The 20472-nt window shown below is 40.8% G+C and overlaps 2 protein-coding genes across 2 annotated transcripts in view; one reads left to right on the top strand and one right to left on the bottom strand.

Moving 5' to 3' along the window:
- The window catches only part of DOCK7 (dedicator of cytokinesis 7), a 99768-nt gene that overhangs the window by 53913 nt on the left and 25383 nt on the right, over positions 1 to 20472 (bottom strand). The window contains exons 10-14 of the mRNA XM_014938924.1: positions 19606 to 19686; positions 17833 to 17998; positions 17018 to 17160; positions 14705 to 14798; positions 13025 to 13187 (exon numbers count right to left, since the gene is read on the bottom strand). Of these exons, the coding sequence (XP_014794410.1) occupies positions 13025 to 13187; positions 14705 to 14798; positions 17018 to 17160; positions 17833 to 17998; positions 19606 to 19686 (647 nt within the window). The remainder of the gene's footprint in view (positions 1 to 13024; positions 13188 to 14704; positions 14799 to 17017; positions 17161 to 17832; positions 17999 to 19605; positions 19687 to 20472) is intronic.
- ANGPTL3 (angiopoietin like 3) lies at positions 2365 to 12285 on the top strand. Its single transcript, XM_014939135.1, has 7 exons — positions 2365 to 2949; positions 3788 to 3898; positions 5050 to 5167; positions 5938 to 6051; positions 7263 to 7358; positions 9200 to 9472; positions 10777 to 12285. The coding sequence occupies exons 1-7, from the start codon at positions 2452 to 2454 to the stop codon at positions 10956 to 10958; spliced, it is 1392 nt and encodes a 463-aa protein (XP_014794621.1). The 5' UTR covers positions 2365 to 2451; the 3' UTR covers positions 10959 to 12285.

The raw sequence follows: 20472 nt of genomic DNA, 5'->3' as shown, positions 1-20472 counted from the left end.
CTACCTCCTTCGCATTTTTCGGCGCAGAACAACTTTGCTCCCACCGCTCACCCGGAGATTGGAGACTATCATGAGCTCAGCCTCACAGCAAGAAGTCTTAGCACTTTGCTCCCCCTTGACTGCCCGTCATCCTGAATGTCTTCAACCAACCACTCAGGCCCCAATGAGTGACCTGTGTTACTTTAGAAATGAAGAGGCCAGCACATTTTCATCAACGCACCAAATATTCCGTGCAAAATAAATGATCAGCAAGTGAATGGACGTACAGGAGCTATAATGAACAGCCCATAACCAAACTCCTTGCTTGTCTATAGCCTTCCAGGCTCAAATGAGTAATTAAGCAAATAACCACGTTCTGCACCATGTTGCATCTGCCAACAGCGAGCAGATACAGCCCAGTCCCAGCTGGCCAGGCTCAGCTAACTGTGGCTTTACAAGTTGTCAGGCAGGTATTTCGTTGGTAATTCACAAGTTGTCAGGCAGGTATTTCGTTGGTAAGAGACATTATTTCTGTATCTTACATGTGCACCTTTCTGCCCTGATTTATGGCAAGCTGCAGAGAACTGAACAGAAGCAGGTGAGCACTGCGGTATCTGCATGGACCTGCACGTATCTCGGGCTCTTCAGTCCGTCCTGAAAGGCAAAAGCAGCGCTCAGCTAAAGCATCTGAAGAGCTGGTCAACAACAAGCTGTGATTCAAATGAAGCAAAGGCTGCCCTGGTCTGTGGCAGCCCTGCACGTCAGAGATGTCCTCGTCCTTCTGCTCCCCGACTCTTTGTACGGTGCAGCCAGAGCTGAGACCTCAGGCTAAAATGCCCAAAACCCAGCACTCAGGGCTTTTTAAATCATTGATTTGCTTCTTTGCTTAACTGTTTTAAAAATGTGCTTGAGAAACAATTCCCAATTGGTCACAACCCTTTACGATGCTGTGAATTCACAAATATCAGTGTACAAGGATGAAGACCTGGAGACTGTCTGCTGCAGTGGAACACCGTGCAAGACCAGAAATTACTGGCTTGTTTTTTTACTGCACCTCTGGGCTGTGAAAATGCAGTGCTGCTTCTTGGTATAGAATAGTAATTATTGTTTGTATTTAAGGATAATTCCTACATTTGCTTCCACTCTAAGCCAGCAGGTTCTCTTTGAATGTATCCCCATTCTTCCCAGGGATGATCTACATGCTCCAGCTGTTTTTCTGTGCTTTGTGCAGATACTCCAGTAAGTCTGATGCAAATCATACTGGTAAAAAATATTCTCTACCAATTAATTGGAGATCTAAAATGCTTTCATGTTATTTAATTACGGGTGGGGAGGATACCTGCATCTTATCAACCCTTCATCACAGAGGAAGTTCAACATAAAAGACAACTTCATTTTTAAAACAATTTTATGCTTCATGCCATACATGCATATATACATGAACAATAACAACAAAAAGTCCAGGGAAGAATTACTAAACATAAAAGAACCTCTCAAAAACCTGAAAACCTCCCGAAGTACAGACTATATTATGCATGGATGGATTTCTTGGATTGCCATGAGTGATTCCAGAAAGAAAAATACCTTTCATTCACACTTCGATACTACTCAAAAAACATACATGCTTCCATGCAGAGACCCATTGCAGAACAGGACATTTATTTCAGGGTACTTGTAGACTTGCTTTATGTAGTGTGAATCTTAAACAGCAAGGAGAATGGTAAAGTGAGAAATGTAAGCGAGGTATTATTTATCTCACCCATGTCTAGAAAGCGCCTCTTAAAAAATAAGTTTTATATGGTGTAAATTACTGCACAAACCTTAACATAGTAGAATCACATCCAGGCAATCTCTGGACCTAATTCCCTCTTTCTCACTTAATCTGCACTAGATGACAAGTAAATCCACTGCAGCACAATGAGTTACATCAGAAAATGGTACAAGATGAGAATCGGGTTGTGTGAATCACCTGGGAATATTTTGTGCTTCCACAGCTTATCAAGGAGATGCACAACCTGAAATACAGCGTCCAGTGCTCTTCAGCACAGTAAACCCTTTTATACTCCTGAGGCAATAAAAGGGATCATACAACACAAACACAAAGCAATTTAGGCCCTTATCAAGATTATGACCCAAAATTAATCTATTAAAAAGCGCTGTGTGAAAAACACTATGTCATCAATAACATTTTATAACAGAAGGTCTGGCAGATGGAAAAGTTCAGAACCAGTTTAATCAGCAACATGCCCGTCTCTCAGTTTTATCTTCCCAGATATCAACCTACATTCGAGAGGGGTTACATTCGTTCAAATACACACAGTTTAATGATCAACTCGTTGGTCTGCCTCTTCTAAAATGAAGAGGAGTATAAATAGATCAAATTCTTCAACCCAGCACAGTCAGACAGCAAAAGGTGTTAGCAGGAAAACTCTCTGCATCCTGAACAACCGAAGAGTATCAGGAGCAGAAAACATGAAAACCATTCTAGTTTTTCTATTCATCGCCCCACTTGCTCTTTCAGCTAGAGCTGAGAAGGATTATTCCTCCTTTGACTCTGCGGCATCTCCCGAGACAAAGTCAAGATTTGCCATGTTAGATGACGTACGAATCTTAGCCAATGGACTCCTCCAGCTCGGGCACGGTCTTAAAGACTTTGTCCATAAGACGAAGGGGCAGATGAATGACATCTTTCAAAAACTTTACATTTTTGATAGGTCCTTTTATGAGCTCTCCCTGCAAACCAGTGAAATCAAAGAAGAAGAAGAACAGCTCAGACAAACTACGGCCAGGCTGCAAATCAACAACGAAGAGATAAAGAATCTCTCACAGGAGATGAATTCCAAGATTGAAGACCTCATCCAGAACAAAATCCAGCTGCAAGAGAAAGTATGGGGACTGGAAGACAAAGTCACAAAACTGGCCATTAACCAGCCTTCGGCGCAAGAGACAAAAGAAATTTCTTCCCTCAAAGTAAGTAGATTTGTGAAAGCCCGACACACAGAGCCAAAGTAAACTCTAATGCTGTCAGCAGTAGTTATGCAATAGAAGCTCATGTTTTCCCTGCACCTTCACTGTAGTACTACTGTGTATTTTGAGAAAAAAATCACTGCGATAATCTTAAAAGAATCAGTGTCTTAATCTGACATATTGTTTATTCTGCTGTAAAATTCCCCAGTGAAATCAGTGAGAAAATCGTGACATTATAAGGCTCTGTACCTTTTTCAGTATTTTTTTGTAAATCAGTTTTAAGGAATTCTGTAATAATAATGGTAGAATATATTGCAATCAGAAAAGTGATATGATTACCAAACCCATAGGTTTTTATGTCATCAGCTCATTACGAATCAATGCACTAGGAACTGCCTGCTCAGTATAAAACCAGGAAATTTAAACCTTTAAAGAGGGATATCTCTAGTACCTATATGACCTCCAGCACTAAACTTGCAAGTGTTAATAGACTTAACGTCAATACAATGCAAATATTTAGGTGGGTATAAGATTTTCTGTGGAAAAAGACACAGTACCTGTATTTTGCAGGAGCATAAGTCTAAGCAATTTGTGTGAGAAAATACTGGATATTTGTTTCAAAGCAGAAAGATGAATCCAGATTTCCCAAATCCCAAGTTAACACCCTAAAATGCTGGGAATCATTTCCTTTTTTTAACTCCACATTTAGTCTGAAACAAGGGCCAACTACACAGAATGTAATTGTTCTGGACACGAAAATGGAAGGAAAATAACACCAACAAAAGGTTGTGAAGGTCTGCTGCTGCTTCTAACCACAGTCCATCTCCCTCCCTGTCCTCAGGCTTTTGTGGAAGAGCAGGACAACCACATCAAGCAACTTCTCAAAATCGTAGAGGACCAGCATGTGCAACTGGACAGACAGCACAATCAGATAATGGAGCTGGAGGACAAGGTATGGGAACCATCTCTATTTCTCTTTTCAGAATTTGTCATGGCTCAACCATTCATTCAGCTCAGCCATCCCTCTTGCTCACAGTTTGGGAGTGTAGAGGAGGGTATAAACAATTTTGACCACAAACAGGTACTTTTCTGGGTGAGAAACTGCTGTGCTGCCAGGCAGGGGGCTGTGGCCAGGGCACACGATGACCAAGAACACAGCTTTGAACTCCTGTCTATCAATAGCAGGCTGCTGCAATTTTTCCCACTGCTAATTTTCTTTTTTTTTTTTTTTTTTTAGCACAATCAGATAATGGAGCTGGAGGACAAGGTATGGGAACCATCTCTATTTCTCTTTTCAGAATTTGTCATGGCTCAACCATTCATTCAGCTCAGCCATCCCTCTTGCTCACAGTTTGGGAGTGTAGAGGAGGGTATAAACAATTTTGACCACAAACAGGTACTTTTCTGGGTGAGAAACTGCTGTGCTGCCAGGCAGGGGGCTGTGGCCAGGGCACACGATGACCAAGAACACAGCTTTGAACTCCTGTCTATCAATAGCAGGCTGCTGCAATTTTTCCCCCGCTTATTTTTTTTTTTTTTTTTTTTTTGTCTTATTATCCATCATATTATTGTTCTTCCACTGGTCTTTTAAGTATCATTATTTTCCCTCTCTTTCTTCTTTTCCAATATTCACTCCCATAAGGAGCCACGTTTGGCAGTTCAACACGTGTCACCGTAACGCTGCTCTAACTGACATGCTCATATTTAATTTATTCCTGAGAGGAGGCTATGAAAGGAAAACACATCTCAGCCTAAGGAACTGTGGGTTCCGTGCTCTTTAGATATTGGTATTATTTGTCTAAGTGATGTCACCTGAGGAAATAAGTTAAATCTGTTTGCCCATTAAGGTGCACCTCATGAGAAAGGGTCATTTACTCACCTCATGAATCCTACCTTGTTTGAGCAAGTGGCACAGCTGACATTCCTGCAACTGAAATCCAGCAGTGCAGTTCTAAAGTGATTTTTATGCTGGAAATTGGGTATTCTAAAGGATTACATTCACAGGAAAAATAATTCTCTGCGTGACATTGTTTGGCTTGATATATGAATCTCGTCACTTCAGAGCCTTGGGAAATTAAGAGTCTGTAATTACGTTTCTTTCAGCTAAACCACATAGAGCTCCAGGAACTCGCAGAGAACTCCTTCATGGAGGAGCTGATAGAACCAGAGGCTATCGCCTTTCCTGTGCACAACACCACAGCTGCAACAAACAAATCTGATGGTAAGACCTTCTCTCTTAGACATAACCACAATATTTTGAATTTGCAGTATTCTCCGTGAAAGTTTGTGTTGGTTTTTAATAGCCAAAGACCAAAAGTAAAGGGCTGTTACGTTATATACAGAGCTGTGGGAAGGAGCTGGATTTCCTGCTTTGGAAAATGTCATCATCTCCTTAGCCCCACTACACGTGGACTTGTTTTTGGGGTGACATAAGGAAACAACATCCTACAACACAGTAACTCTGTCCTCAACCTCAGCCTCCAGCCACCCCTTGTAAGCAGATGCTGTGACCACCCTTTTACTGACACTTGTGGCATTGCTGATGCCTGTCTTGGAGACCATGAAGAGAAAATTAATTTACTTCACACTGGTTAATGATAAGATTTGGAAGAGCTTTCTTTAAAGTTAAGAAGCATTTGCCAACTGTGGCAATAGGAACAGTATTTATTGGGAATTTTACTTGGGGTAGGGAAGGCCATTTGCCAGAGTCTAGTTTTAGGCCTTAAAAACTTTCCAAAATTACCTAAATTGATACCTTGTCTAACTTAAAAAACATAGACAATTCAACCTATGTACGACTGGGCAGCTGTACTACCGAGCCCAAAGCAGTTTGTCCATTCAATGACAGTTATTGTAAAATAAAATAACCAAAAGGATGGTTCTAGTTTTTGTTTTGGCTGTATCCCATCTAGAAATTCAAATTACAAGGCTGGATTAAAATTTACCACGTCCAGCCCCGGATTTGTGACTGTCTCCTCTTTCCTTCCCCAGGGGCTGCTCCCGACTGCACCGCTCTCTATAACAGCGGCATCCGCTCCTGTGGGGTTTACACCATTAAGCCCAACGGCTCAGAATCTTTCGATGTCTACTGTGAAATGAAACTGGGTAAGACAGCTGTGCCAGCGACAGTCTAATCCTCACATAAGTAGCTTCCTATAAGCCAAAAACCCCCGTCTCATCCCAAAGTACACACAAACTTGTCATGATTCATGTATCCCCTTGACTTCTCTTACTGGCCTGTCCGGAAAACTCAGGTTTCCCATATCCTAAAGTCTCTTTAACACTGCTTTCTTTCTCTACTCATCTCCTGTTTATACTGAGGAAAGGACTTTCAATCATCTGACATAAATGAATATATATTACAAAACCCAAGCCCCTCGAGCTATAGATAATGAAAATGGCAATTACAAATGCCATTCTATTGCAACCATTAATAGTTTTTCCAAATAGAAGCAAACAATAAATTGTACATCCCCTAGCAAAATTTTGTTTCATTAACAAGGGTTATTGTTTGAGAATTAAACATACCAAACTAACCCAAAGAGGCAAGCCCTGGAGACAGGATTCCTGTATCACGTTTGGATGAGTCTATAGCTTTGGGTGAGACCACACTGGTCCAGAATTGCCCTGGGCTCTGTCTTTGTGAGAAACCCATTTGTCTGTTCCTACCAAGAGATCACACGTCTTTTGGCCAGCTGACTGTCCCCTGGTTTTTCCACCCCACAACGCAGCATCCTGCAGTGCTGCCCTGTGTCCTGCCCAGCTTCCCCACACGATCCCTTTGCCACAGCCACCCGGAGAGCCAGGGGACACACCAATGCAGACGTGGCAGGGCCATGACGTTTGTTTGGATGTGTCAACAGAGAGGCACGGGCTTGCCCTGTGCAAAAAGCTGACATTTGTTGAAACTGGTGAAAGGAGGGTGTCATGACCTGGCAGGAGAAAGGCCTCACCACAGCCCTGGTGTGGACACGACCTCCAACGTTTCATACCTTCTGTGGAGCTGCGCTCCCAGCCATCAAGCACTATCAGTAGAGCGAGGCTGACAATTTGATCAAACATCTGCAACGTCTCATATCTCCTTTTTATCATTTTCCCTGTGTTTGTGTTTCTCGGCCCTCATAAACAAATGAAACCCAGTTAAGGCAGCTGAACAAAGTAAGTCCAGCGAGCTGAGACTTATTCAGGTGCAACAGAGGACACTCGAATGGCCCCACATTCTGGTCAGAGGATGGTCCCAGTTGGTTTCCATCTTCTCTCTAATGCTTTAAAACCTTAAGCCAGGCTTGTGACTTCTTTCCCTTTCACATTCACAGGCACCTCCTGGACTGTCATCCAGAACAGAGTGGATGGATCTCTAGATTTCAACCAAACCTGGGATGCCTATACAAACGGTTTTGGGGACCTCAATGGTAAAAATGCCTTTTTTGTATGTCTTTTCTTTCTACCTAGTTGATTTGAGAAGTTGAAACTTCTTACTGAAAGGTGTTCACATGAAAGCAGAGAAAACCTGCAATCAAATCTGATTAGCTTACCTAATTAGAACACCAGAAAGTGCTTAGCAGAAAACATAACTCAGTAAAATTCCCAAAGACACACCTTCAAATGTGTGTTTAGATACTTTTGCTGAACTAAGGCCAGAATACTTTAAATGCTATTTTAATTATGGACATTTTACTATTTATAACAGCACTTCTCGAAGCCTTTAAAACATATACAAACGGAAAACCTCACCAAGTTGCTGTTACTACTTTCTCTCAAACTTTCTGCAATACTGTTTTGCCTTAAAGAATTCCCACAGCAATTTTTTTTGGCTCAAGCGAGCCGGTGGCTGGGTGTGCTCCCCTCCACAAACACCCCCGGCTTCCCCACTCGGTGGCCAATCCCTTCCATGGCTGGATAGGGTGAGGAAACACCCACTTATCCCTGTTAATCATCAACTCCAAAGAATTCCTAGCACCGAGAGCTGCCCAACAGCCTCCCCATCCAGAATATTTTCCCTATTTTTCTCCTACAACGAGACCAGTCTACTTTTGTTAAGAAAATAATTTTACTTTCTAGGCACAGCACAGACCAAAACCTCACCAATGTGGGCAGCAATATTGAGTTCATTCCACCTCTTTTACAATAAAGAGCTGCTATATCTCAATCTTTCCCACATTTTGGGACAGTAGCTCACAACCAAGGCAGACTTTTACAGTCTGATCATATTGAGTGCTACAGGTGCTCCTTGATTGGTCTCCCATTCCCTTACACACCAACATGAAGCCACATCTTTTCAATGTCCAAAAGACTTTGCAGAGGACTGATCAGCTGTGTCCTACTCAGTTCTGTGCTTCATTTTCTAAGGTGATAAAATCTAAGAGGCTACTGCTCCTTCCCTGTAAATTGTGGGAGTATTTTGTCTTCTGTTGCTTTAAATGCCACCTGCATGAATGGCACTCACATTCAGCTGCACTATTTCTACATGTGGCAATTACCTATTATGCCCTGATACCAGCAGCACTGATAATAAGCTACTTAATTAATATAATTTATGAAACCAATTAAACTAATTATCCGGAATTCTAGCAAAAGGAAAACGCTCAAGTTAAATTCACTTTGTACACAGGGGTATCGAAACCTCCGCTTAGTTCTGCAGCTCTTTCCTTAAAAAATACAACAATTGCAATTAGGTTTTATGTATGTCATTTGCTTCATTTGTCACACAGTTCCAATTATGCCTGTTTGAAATGTCTTCAGCTCCCTCTCAGAGTTTCACAAGAGGTGGGAAAGTTAAGAGAGAAGCTCCAGTTCATTTATATCTTTTGCTTTTATTGATCACCGGTGTGCAATTAAGAAGAGGTAAACAAAAAGAATGTAGCAGGAGACCTCTGAAAAGATCAACAGTCCCCAAGACTCATATTATTGATTTAATTAAAGCAATGAATAAATCCTTTTAAATACTATATTTTCACATATCCTACCCGCAGGTTATCTGTAAAAAACAAATTCAACAGCAGTGTGAGCGACAGGGGGGTTTAGGGAGAGTTTATCACATAACTCTCTGCCCGGTGACTTCTGTCCCCTGACTCTCCCCTCTGACACCTCTGCATTCTGCCATTGTGCAGCTTATTTGAACACCTATTTTCAAATAGTGGTATTTCAAAGGTAATGAGCCATCTGAGGGATGGCTTAGAGGTCTGAAAACCACGGTAAGTGCGGTCCTGCCTTGTTCCATAACTAACAATATCTATTTACTACAACTTTGCAGGGGAATTCTGGCTGGGGCTGAACAAGACCTATTCCATCACTAAACAAGGGGACTACATCTTACGGATCGAGCTGCAGGACTGGAAGGAGAACAAACGATACGTCGAGTACGCCTTCAGCTTGGGGGGCCCCGAGACAAACTACACCCTCCAGCTGTCACGGGTCTCCGGGAGCATCCCCAACGCCCTGCCAGAACAGACACAACTGCGCTTCTCTACTGCGGACCGGGATGTGGACATCATAAATGACTTCAACTGTCCAGAAAACTTCCTAGGTATCAGTATGCTGGGTATAGTAACATGGGAGTGGGTAGTTACTGGTATTACCCTGGCTTTAGATACAGGAAAGAGAGGGCAGCAGCACCTTCCAGCTTGCAGAAAGGGCAGATGATGTTTTTCGCTGGCAGACAGTGAGGTGCTAAACTGAGGAACCACCTTTCTATTTTACAGATAGGTAAAACTAAAGCACAGTGAGGCTGTGCAAACGCCCAACATCAGGAACAGAGCTGGCAGCACAGCTTGAAATAAAAGCCCAGGATGAGATTCTGAGCTGCAAAGTAAAGGGCAGCTCCTCCTCTGATGCCTGGCCTGGTGTGGCAGCCCTAGGCTGGATTGTTTAATCCCTCCTTGCAAAAAAAAAAAAAAAAAAAACAAAACAGAAGACAAACTGACTCTTAACTCCATTTTGACTACAAACCAAAAGTTAAGTATGATGGCAAGCTTCCATCTGAAGGCAGATTTTAGCTGTTTGTCAAGCATACATGATATTTTCCTCCCAAAGGAACAAGAGAGATGCAAAGTTGAAGGCATTACTCCTTAAAGATAATTTGGTTAAAGGATTCCTCATTCTTTGATTTTCTAAAGTTTTTATGTTTTGCAAGTTTATAGCAAAAAGCAAACAATTGAAAAAGCAATTAATGATTAAACCACAGGATACAGAATTGTCCTCCAGACACCTGCTTCATACAACAAACATTTTGTACGTCATTTTTATCAGGGAACGTAGTGATAGGACAAAGGGAAACAGATTTAAACTGGAGGAGTGGAGATTTAGATTAGATATCAGGAAGAAATTCTTTGCTGTGAGGGTGGTGAGAGCCTGGCCCAGGTTGGCCAGAGAAGCTGTGGCTGCCCCATCCCTGGAGGGGTTCAAGGCCATGTTGGACGGGGCTTTGAGCAACCTGGTCTGGTGGGAGGTGTCCCTGCCCAGGACAGGGGGTCGGAACTGGATATCTTTAACATCCCTTCCAACCCAAACCATTCTGTGATTCTATGATTCTAGGCTTAAAAGTTGTTAATGTCTGAAACGATGCTGAGAGTGTTACTCAGCTCTAGTGACCATAAAGCAGGTGGCCAATAACTTCCAAAGTGCTACACTTTCATTTTTAGCATGGAGGCACTGCCAGTCCTTTGCAAGCAGAACTGGGCTTAAATTTAAGCTGATGGTTAAGGACAGTAGCCAATAAGTAAGATAATTTGTTTACTGTAGGCTCTTCAGCCTCCTGTAGATGCAAAGATTTAACTATTTATACCTGAGAAGTCAAGTGACAGTAACTGACATGACAATTTGTTTCCTTAGGAGGCTGGTGGCACAGTGAATGTGAGGAAACCAATCTTAACGGGAAATACGTGGCGCCAAGGTCAAGAGGAAGACTAGACAGAAGAAAAGGCTTATACTGGAAGCCTAAGAAAGGAAGATACTACTTGCTCAAGTCAACTAAAATAATGATACACCCAACAGATTTAAAAAGTTTTGACTGAATGCTCAACCCGATGCATTTTAATTCAGAACATATAAACTGAACATTACTACAGAGAACTTTGGTTTATGTTTAATAACAGGTGTGTATCTAAATCCATACTCTGTATGGTGTATTCTCCAATCCATAAACCTGAGGCATATGCGATGGTCTTACAGTATGTTTGGTGAGTATCCTCATTCCCTCTAGCCCCAACGTCAATGTGCTGTAACTTTCATGGTGCTTTTACCTACTCAGGATGAAATTCTAATGCCTAGGAATCGACTGCCAATTCATGTATTGAATAATATTGCTTGGGGGAGTGGGTTTTCAGGCTGTTGTGTTAATTTCTGGGTTGTGTAGAAGGGACACAAAAGAAGGTTTGGCAAAATGCTATGGAAGATGTTAAGGTATTAATCTACAGGGAAAAAAAGAAATTTTGTTTTGTGAAGTAACTAATTTGATATTTGGTTCATGTTACTGTTGTGGAATGAGCAAATGAAAGGTGGGTGACTCCCTGTTTTAGGGTTCTGTGTATTTCCAGACAAATTTTCAGGTGTGCTTTCAGCTCAGGCCAATCTCTGCTGAAGTGCTGTACTCACACAGCTAGAGGTGTATACACACACACCTGTAGAGCACAGGCTTGATCTTTTAGATACCACACTTTGAAGAGTAACTTAAGAGCTACGTTGTCTTACTGAAAGTTAAGAGCAAAGCTTCAAAGCTTAGTGAAATCAGTAAGAGATCTTTTCTTCTTGTTTGAAATGGAATCAGAGCCATCTCTTTGAGACCTTGTCGTACACCCAACTAAGAAATTAACTGAAAGACCAAGTGAGCCCACAACAAAACACCTTTCAAATAGAGAACAGTTGCCCATTGGGCAACTCCCGTGGAGTCAATGGTATGAACCACCAAACCCTGTAGGCACAACCTACATGACAGTGTTGGTCCTGCTCCTGAGAACACATTGATTAACATAGAAGGACTATGGACAGGCTTGTGGATGGCCAGCCATGGAAGAGCTGACTGACACAGTTCTGCAGTTACACTGAGTCATATTGACTTGCATTATCTTACCTAACCCTTGTACAGTACGGATTTTGTATCTCAACATTTGCAACCACACAGAAAATGGTTTTAAATTGTAACGCGTCAGAGTGAAACGACTGTGAGCAGAATGTGCTAATTACAGAAAAAACTGCAAAAATACTTGTACTTCTCACGTTTTTACTAAAAAGAAGAGATCACACAGTGCTGCTTATTTGTACTGGTGTATTGTAATGTTTAGTTACCTGTCCAACCTCTAAAAACAAACAAACAAATAAATAAATAAAACTTTTGAAAAGACATGAGATATGGAACTGGACTAAATTCTTTCTTTAAAGTTTTGATTTATAAAAACGCAGATTTGGTGAGTAAATTGTTAAAATTACTCAGCTGAAGACAACAATTCCACTCAACCATGAAATGTCTTCAAAGATACTGTGAATAAGCTTTAAATGAATAGTGGTACATAATGAAAAGGAATCTGGTCCCTGCCTGGGCTCAGTTATAGAAAGTTTATTGTTTCCCAAGATACGCTAGAAAAAAATTCTTATCTATCAATCAGATCTTCAGAAGAATTTCTTTCAAGTATTGTAAACAAAGAAATTGCTTTTAAATCAAAATGGAAATATGAAAGAAGGAATTAAGCATTTTCCTTCACTGTTATCTCCCACTTTAAAGAAAAAAAGTCAGTAACTGGAAGTGTCAGCAAGTAATAAAAACAGTAAGAGAATGATGACGTTAAGAGACAGACGAAGAAAAAAAAAATACATAAAACTGAAAAGAATCCAACTAAATTTCACTGAAAATTTGGGTAAATGGAGAAACCTGCTCTCATGCTCTCACAGCCAAGTTTTATGCAAATATGTTTGTCCCTTCACAACTGTGTATTTTCTGCTGTGTCAGTCTGGACCTTTTTTGTGCCCCTGGCACAGCAGTTCTCCTGATACAGCAAGTTTTGCAACAAACCAAATGATAAGGTAGGAATTTCTAGACTTGCCAGTCTCAGACCCTGAAATGTGAAATGTATTTCAAAACTCTAACCTGTATGTGGTATTTGGAACGTAGACATCTCTGGCAGGAAACTCCAGGATTTCTCTTGTAGGTCTGACTCTGCTGTCTGGGTACAGTTTGACTTGCAGCAACTCTGGAGTTAGACAATAATGGGGATTCTCTGGAGCTGGAGATATGTCTATCTTTAATTGAGCTGTAAGAAGAAAATTATTTTATTACAATAAATAGAAGTTAATTTAAATCAAAAAGCATATTCATTCTTTGTTTCTTCAGGTTAATATCCTGTATATTAATTTCCTAAATAAACAAATTATAAGTTACAGCCAATGCAGATCTGTTAAGAACAAATAACAGCGAATCAAACTGATATCTAGGGCAATTGGTGTACCAGATAATAAGAACCAAGAAAAAATAGGTATCTTAACAAGTCCCAAATGCTGTTCTCATAGGAAGCTGGTGAAATCCAGTCTACATAATGCCACTGTGAGGCCCAACTATAGTCAAATACAATATATTCAAAGTCTCATCAGGAATCTTGTGTATCAAACCAACAGGATACATCTAGGAGTTGCTGAAAGCTAATTTGCATCAAGATTATTGAATATTTTCCTTAGCAAGTCAGCTGACAGTACTGACTGCACAATTATTGTTGGTGGATGGCACTGAGGCTGGAATGATTGTAAAATCTGGTAGACGGGAGAGTTGGAGAAACGGTATCAAACAACTAAGGTGAAACATAAGACAGAGCAAAGGACTTGCATTAAGAGGCCAAACACACAAACATTTTAAAAAAATAATAATAATTGGCATGGATCAATTTTGTAGAAAAGCATAAGACAGAGCAAAGGACTTGCATTAAGAAGCCAAACACACAAACATTTTAAAAAATAATAATAATTGGCATGGATCACTTTTGTAGAAAATGGGTGGGTGACAGCAGTGACAATAAGCCAATGTCCAGAAGAAAACTAGAGCCATTCTAAGTGCAGTGTCATGTGTAAGGCACTGGAGACAAATTCTCCTGCTTTGCTCAGCGTGTGGTCTCAGGGGAGCAGTTCAGAGCACTGTGCTTGAAGAAAAGCACGGACAGAGTAAAGAAGTAAGCAGAGAGTAACAGACAATTTTAAAATCACAACCTTTGAGGAAGGGTTAAAAAACCTTGGTTAAAAAAGAATTGGTTAGGCTACAAAACGGAGGCGAGTCAGAGTGAACTAATAACAGTATTCAGGTACTTGAAAGGTTGTGATAACTGCCCCGAGGGCACGACAGGCAATAATCAGATTAATTTGCAGCAAGACAATTTTGCAAAGTTTTCTTAATACCTAACCTGACTACAAGGACAGCTGAGCGCTGGGCGAGATGATCTAAGGAAGCGATAGGATTGCTGTCACCGGAGATTTTTAAGAACAGGTTAAGTAAATATTGTCAGGAATAGCACAGGTCAGGGACTGGCGGTGTTTCACCACCGGTGTGCCAGCGTTTTTATTTCCCCTTTCTCAAACAGAGGTGGAGTCTGTTCCTATTAACCAAGTGGGAGCCGGGAGAGAGACCTCCTCTCAGCAAGAGAGTGGTGTTTTACTGAGGAAAGCAGAGGATCTTCAGCCCCTGCTGGGTTTAGGGTTTTGGGGTTTTTTAATCTGCTCGCTTATAAGAACTGGGTGGTAACTGGAAGGAATAACATGTGTGAGGCAAGAGGATCTCATTCAATACCTGTGATGGGTCTCAATCTCCGTAACACTGAGGATGGCCGTCTCATGTCAGCAAGGAACTTGTACAAATCTTCATCACTCAGGCGATCGCCCTCCTGTTGGATGTTGGGAAGGAAATGGTTATCTACACAACCCCTCAGCATTGAGAGAGAATGAAAAAAACGTCTAATACCGTAGTCTCCTTCCCCCAATATCAAAATGTACCTTCCCCGAGCAAGGTGTACAGATTAACACGCTAAATTACAATTCATGTCTCCATCCTTTTTCCCTTCCTTTTTTCCTTATTAATCATCATGACAGCTGCGGGAACTTCTCATTGAAAACCTTTTCTCTCCCCATCAATATTATCTTTTTCAAAACTGAGACTGGCTGTTAAAAGATTCCCCCAAAATATCCAATTTTTAGCAAGTATAATAGTTTGAAAAAGTATCCGTCATTCAGGTAGTGATCCTCATTCCTTCTCCTCCCCCTTTTCTTTGGCATGAGCCTAAAAGAGTTACTTTTCAGGAGAAGTGTTAAGAAACAGTGGGAAGTGGAAGGAGTCTGTTGTCAGTCTTCCTTCTGCCACATTCTGGTAGCTCAGAATTTCATTAATTTTGGAAACATTATAGAAAATGTGACTCTGCCACCCTCTAACTATCTAAAAGCAGAAGATATCTGATAATAAAGGTAATAAATCACAATATAAAAAAAAGAAGCAAATGGAAGGATAAAAATGATGGGTAGTATTCAATTAATTGTACTCAACAGGAGAAAAGGAAGGGAAGATCAAAAATGAAAGATACAGAAGAGTTAGAAACTTAAAATCGAAACTCAACGTTCAGCAATTTTTAAAGGACAAACTGATAAAACAAGCTGTTTCAAAGTTATCAAGCGAAAACAACCTTGAAAAAGTAAATAAATATATGCTTTTGTAAATTATTACTAACTTAGTGAACTGGTGTGTGTTACAAAGACAGCTACAGAACGCGGGCAGTGGAACGGCTGCATTAGCCATACATTACAAATACTTTTTTTTTTTCTTACTTTCACACTTTTCTTGGGTCAATACATTACAGAACTGGATTTCATTAATATCCCAAGTAAAAGGAACTTCCTGCACTGCTCTGTGTCACTGAGACCCCAGAGATACCATTCGCAGAGCCCGCTGTGTTTCACGGAAGCACAGAGCAGCAGAGGCACCGGTCACCCTCCACTTACATGGTCTGTACCATGATAACTCTGTGCCCCTGATGACATTCCTCCTTATTTACACTACTATATTTAAGAGCAGACTTTGGATGGCCATCCAAAAAGTGGCACGTAACCAAAACAATCAGAAAAAAAAAAAAAGAGCTTAACCAACTTTCAACATATAGAATTTAAATCTTTGTATTCCCAGTGATCAAGAAATCAGTCCAAAAAATATCTGATTGGACACTATTAAATCCCATTCTATACACAAAGGTGACATTGAAATAACAATTCACCTTAACTAGATATGGCATTAAGCAAATCTTAGCAAAAATTAATGAACAGAAACCATTCTCTAAGCTTAACTAAAAATTTTATTCAGTTTAATCGTGTTTTCTACCACTTCTCAGGAAAATCCCAAGCTCTGGGTAAGAGAATCTGCCACTCGGCAAAGCAGCATCAGAAGTGAAATGCTTTGTTTTCTCAGGACTGTTTTCTCATCCCTAGACACATCCAGGGAACTGATGCCAACCTCAAATCATATTGATGAACCCAGTTCTGAGCCTGCTGAGGTTTCAGTGGGATTGTCTATCACCCAATGAAACCAAAGGAGTCAACTGACCATCCTGATACAGGCTATGCAACCTCTAGACTAGGACAAATCTCTGGAATACTTTTTGGCACGTACTAACCCAAAGAAGTTATCCTCAGGTTTTATGAATTTGCTTCTGTATGTGTTTTTCCAAATATTTTCACCAAATAGTTTTACCAAAAGGCCAGGCAGTGATTTTTCCAATGCATGTTAGAAAAATCTGGAGCAAAATAAACTGGTGTTCTTCTGGGGAGACCCCGTTCTATTAGTTGGAGTGGTTAAATCACTATGCCATAAGATGCTTTATCATTCAAGTCAAAACAGCTAATTATTTCAAATTCCATGACATAATTAATCACAGTAAGTATTCTTAGCACCTGATATAATAAACCCACCACATGCCATTCAAAGATATCCTGGGATCAAGGAACAAGACATTACATGTGTTGAAAGCATCAAAAATTAATCATTCAGGTCTAAACTGACTTCACATGATCAAATCATTCTGTCCAAGCAGCAACTCCTTAATTAGATGGCTTCATACAATACCTGTTTAAAGAAGTTTGTCACTGTCAAAGTAGCTGGTCTAAAACTGGTCAAATTGCAAGCCTCATCCCCACTTGTGGTTCTTTCTAACGAACGTCTCCCGACAATACTGGAATTCCGCCTCTCTGACCACGATCCTTTACGTTCTTCAAAAAATACAAAAAGGGGGAGGAATTACCAAAAAAAAAAAAAAGAAGAAAAACAACTGACCAAGAGCGTACTTTTGTCCCAACCAGGATTTTCTACATCAGAAGATAGCTGCTGCTTTTGGAAATTATGCAATGAGCGTGATAGAAGAGGTGGTTATGCTAAGACAATCACACTCCTGAGGCATCAGGAGGCTGTGAAGCACAGCCAACTACTTCTGCTCCTCTCACAGCAACCTCACCCCAGCGCCTTACTGCTGTTATAAAAGTCTTTCTCCTGTGGAGATTTATGTATTTCCCTTGCTCTGAAAGATGATGAAGTTGGCAGTTTTGGGGATGCTGAAGAGCAGTTTCAGATGAGCTGTGTGGTTCACAAAGATTAATCCACTCCTTTGGAAAATGTTCATCAGCCTGTAACGCACGCTCAGTCTTAGAAGCCTGGTTTTAAATAATATAACAGATGGTTTGCTTGTAAAATCCTTGAAAGATAAATCCATTTGTTATCACGGACTTTGCTGTTTTATTTCAAGCATGACCCAAGACTATCAGAAGGCCTAGGGCAGGGGGAGGAAGGAGATAAAAAGGAGCAATGGCAGATACAGGGTATTAATCAAGACTTCAGAGAACTCTGGATTTGTCCACGTTCCCTCATGCAGGTGTCAGATACTGTACCTCCTGTGCCAACTTCTACTTCTGTGGAATCTCGTTCCAAACTTCCAGCGCTGCTCACGATGTTCATTAAGTGAATGGCTGTCCAGGCAAAAGGCATTCGATACTTGCCCAGTCTTTGGCAAAACTGCTCCGCCTGGCCTTTCAGTTTTTCCAACTTTTCCTTATTCTGTGAAGAAAACATTCAATCCAAGAGATTCAAAGAAAAGGAGAGGTTAAAAAAAAAAAAAAAGGTTCATTTAGCAAAATCAGTAAGTTACAATGGTATCTTTTCTGACTTGCAAGGATTTTTGTGCTTCAATAGCACCTTCTAGAGGAGGATCACCAAGTGTTGGACAATCAGATTTCTGCTTCACAAAAGTGCCATCAGGCCAACACTACCAGTCACAGAATGGCCAGAGGGTCAGGGAAACTGGTTTCATGCTCTTGAGGCTACTGAATAGCCTCCCCTGCCCACTGCCCTTTTAAGAAAAGCTGAACTTTACTCCGTGGAGTCTGAAATGGTCTTTCTTAATATCATTTTATACAGCAGGTGCTCAGATCACCTGGAGTTGTGTGGGAAACTGAAAACACTCCTCAAACTCTTCTACGTACCCAAGGTTTCCTTTCCAAGCTCTCCTGCACATCTCACACAGAGCAGTTGTAAAATAACACACTGAGCTCAAGTCAGAGATTCCTCCTTCTGACTGCTAATAAAATCAGAGATTTGCTGTGCTATAACCACTGTTGTATCAGAGAAAGCACTTCAGAAACACCAAATAGTAGCCTGTGGGTGAAAAGCTGGAGGAAAGGCCATAATGCATGTGTCCCTGAATTCTGCAGGTGCCAGCAGCATTCCTGTTTGCTCCTGAACCTACCAAACCTGCAATTCTCACCCAGACTCCAGTACACTACCATGAGCAACCAGCTGCAGGGAAGAAGATGGCATTCTCCCCTGTGCGAAAATCTTTCCCTTTAGTCCTGCAAGGAGACAGGCTGCATTTCAACACACAAAGGGAAAATAAAAATCAGTCCAACTGGGGCAGGTCCATGCCATCCACTGCACTTTAAAATGCCCCCGACTTTACTGCACGGGATGATGCCCAAACTTTTGAAGGCAGGAATCAAAGGAACAACATTAATGAAAAAAGTAAACACTAAAGTATAAAAATTGACTGCATGAAAAGAGGACAGCTTCATCCTGCTGTTGAGTGTGGCCCTTCTTTACATATTAGGAAAAAGAAAAATCAGCAGAAAATAGCTAAAAAAGAGAACCAGAAATGCACTGCAATTCAAAACCAGGCCCGATGGAGAATCTCCTGTTAACATATACCATCGGCTTTGTAACCTTTCTGAAGGAAGGCAGAGGTGCTGTGATGGGGTTAAGCTGCAGAAGCAACGGAAAAGTTGAAATTTTACTGCAAATTCACATCAAAAGCTGCCTTGGCTTGACCCAGCCGTAAGCACAGAGCCGACCCTTTGGGACAGGGAATCACAGATGACTGAGCTTGATGGTAATAACCACACACCTCCCCTGTCGGCTACAAAAACTGATGACCTTTAACTACTCTACCCCAATCAGGCATCAAGATTCAAGGTCTTGGACTCTTCTTTGGCCTTTAGAATTTGACTAGATTCCTAATTGAAAATAGATCCCTTTAACAGCCAGAACAGTATCAAAGGCTGCTAAGTTCAAGGTAAAAGAAAGTAACTTACATTTAATTTGTTAGTAACAAAATGCCTTACAGCGCTTGTAGCCAAATTTAATCAAAACATCAAAAAAAAAAAAAATCTTACCTTTGCTGCATCTGATTCTTTAAAAATCATATAAGGCTCTGCACACTCCCCAATATCTCCCTGTTGTAATACTTTTTCCAGCTGAGAAGGGAAAATGAACCGTTATAAGGACATGTATCCAGCAAGGACCGTTAAATTAAACAAACACTACGAAGCAAAATTATTCTTTCAAAAGAGTTAAAGCTTGATTTCCCTTTGTGAGTCAGGGCACAAGCACTTGCACTCAAGTTGTTAGAGCCATTAAGTTCCCAGATCTCCAGCTATAACTGAATCACAAGTGTAAAATATAGGTTCAAAGGGAACATATACCGCTTCACTTTGGTCTGATCAGTTCTAGAGCCACTTTCAGTTCCTTTTTAAAGTCTTAAAGACAATTTACGCTGTCTTTGGCATCATCATTTCAGAATTCTATTCTTACTTCCCCATATTAAGGACCAATTGCAGCAGTGCAAAAAGGTGACTCAGATGCACTCAGCTAAAACAAGCACTGTTTTAAATCAGCATGTGTTCAAATCAGATAATGAAGTAATAAAATCATTAAAATTAGCCAAAGAGTAGATGTTTGCTTCTGAAGTCTCCAAGTCAATGCCTCTTGAACACAAAAGTGCTTAAGGCTCAATTTCTCACCGAAATATTTTCCCTATCACATGTATGAAGACTGTTTCTTTCAGAAACATCCTGTCCCCTCCCCACCTGCTGCTGAGCACACGCTGTTATTAGATTAAAATAGCTTTAAACTACTCCCATGCTTCTAAAGCGCCTTTCATACTTCTCTATTAGCAGAACTCCAAGAGGCCATCACAATATAAAGAACAAAACTACTTTCCATCCAATCTTGCACTCCCTGATGAGGTTATGCTAGAAATA

Source organism: Calidris pugnax, unplaced genomic scaffold, assembly GCF_001431845.1.
Source record: "Calidris pugnax isolate Ruff unplaced genomic scaffold, ASM143184v1 scaffold18, whole genome shotgun sequence".
Taxonomy (NCBI): Eukaryota; Metazoa; Chordata; class Aves; order Charadriiformes; family Scolopacidae; genus Calidris; species Calidris pugnax.
Note: the sequence above shows the minus strand (reverse complement) of the source record. Positions and strands in the feature narration are given on the sequence as shown.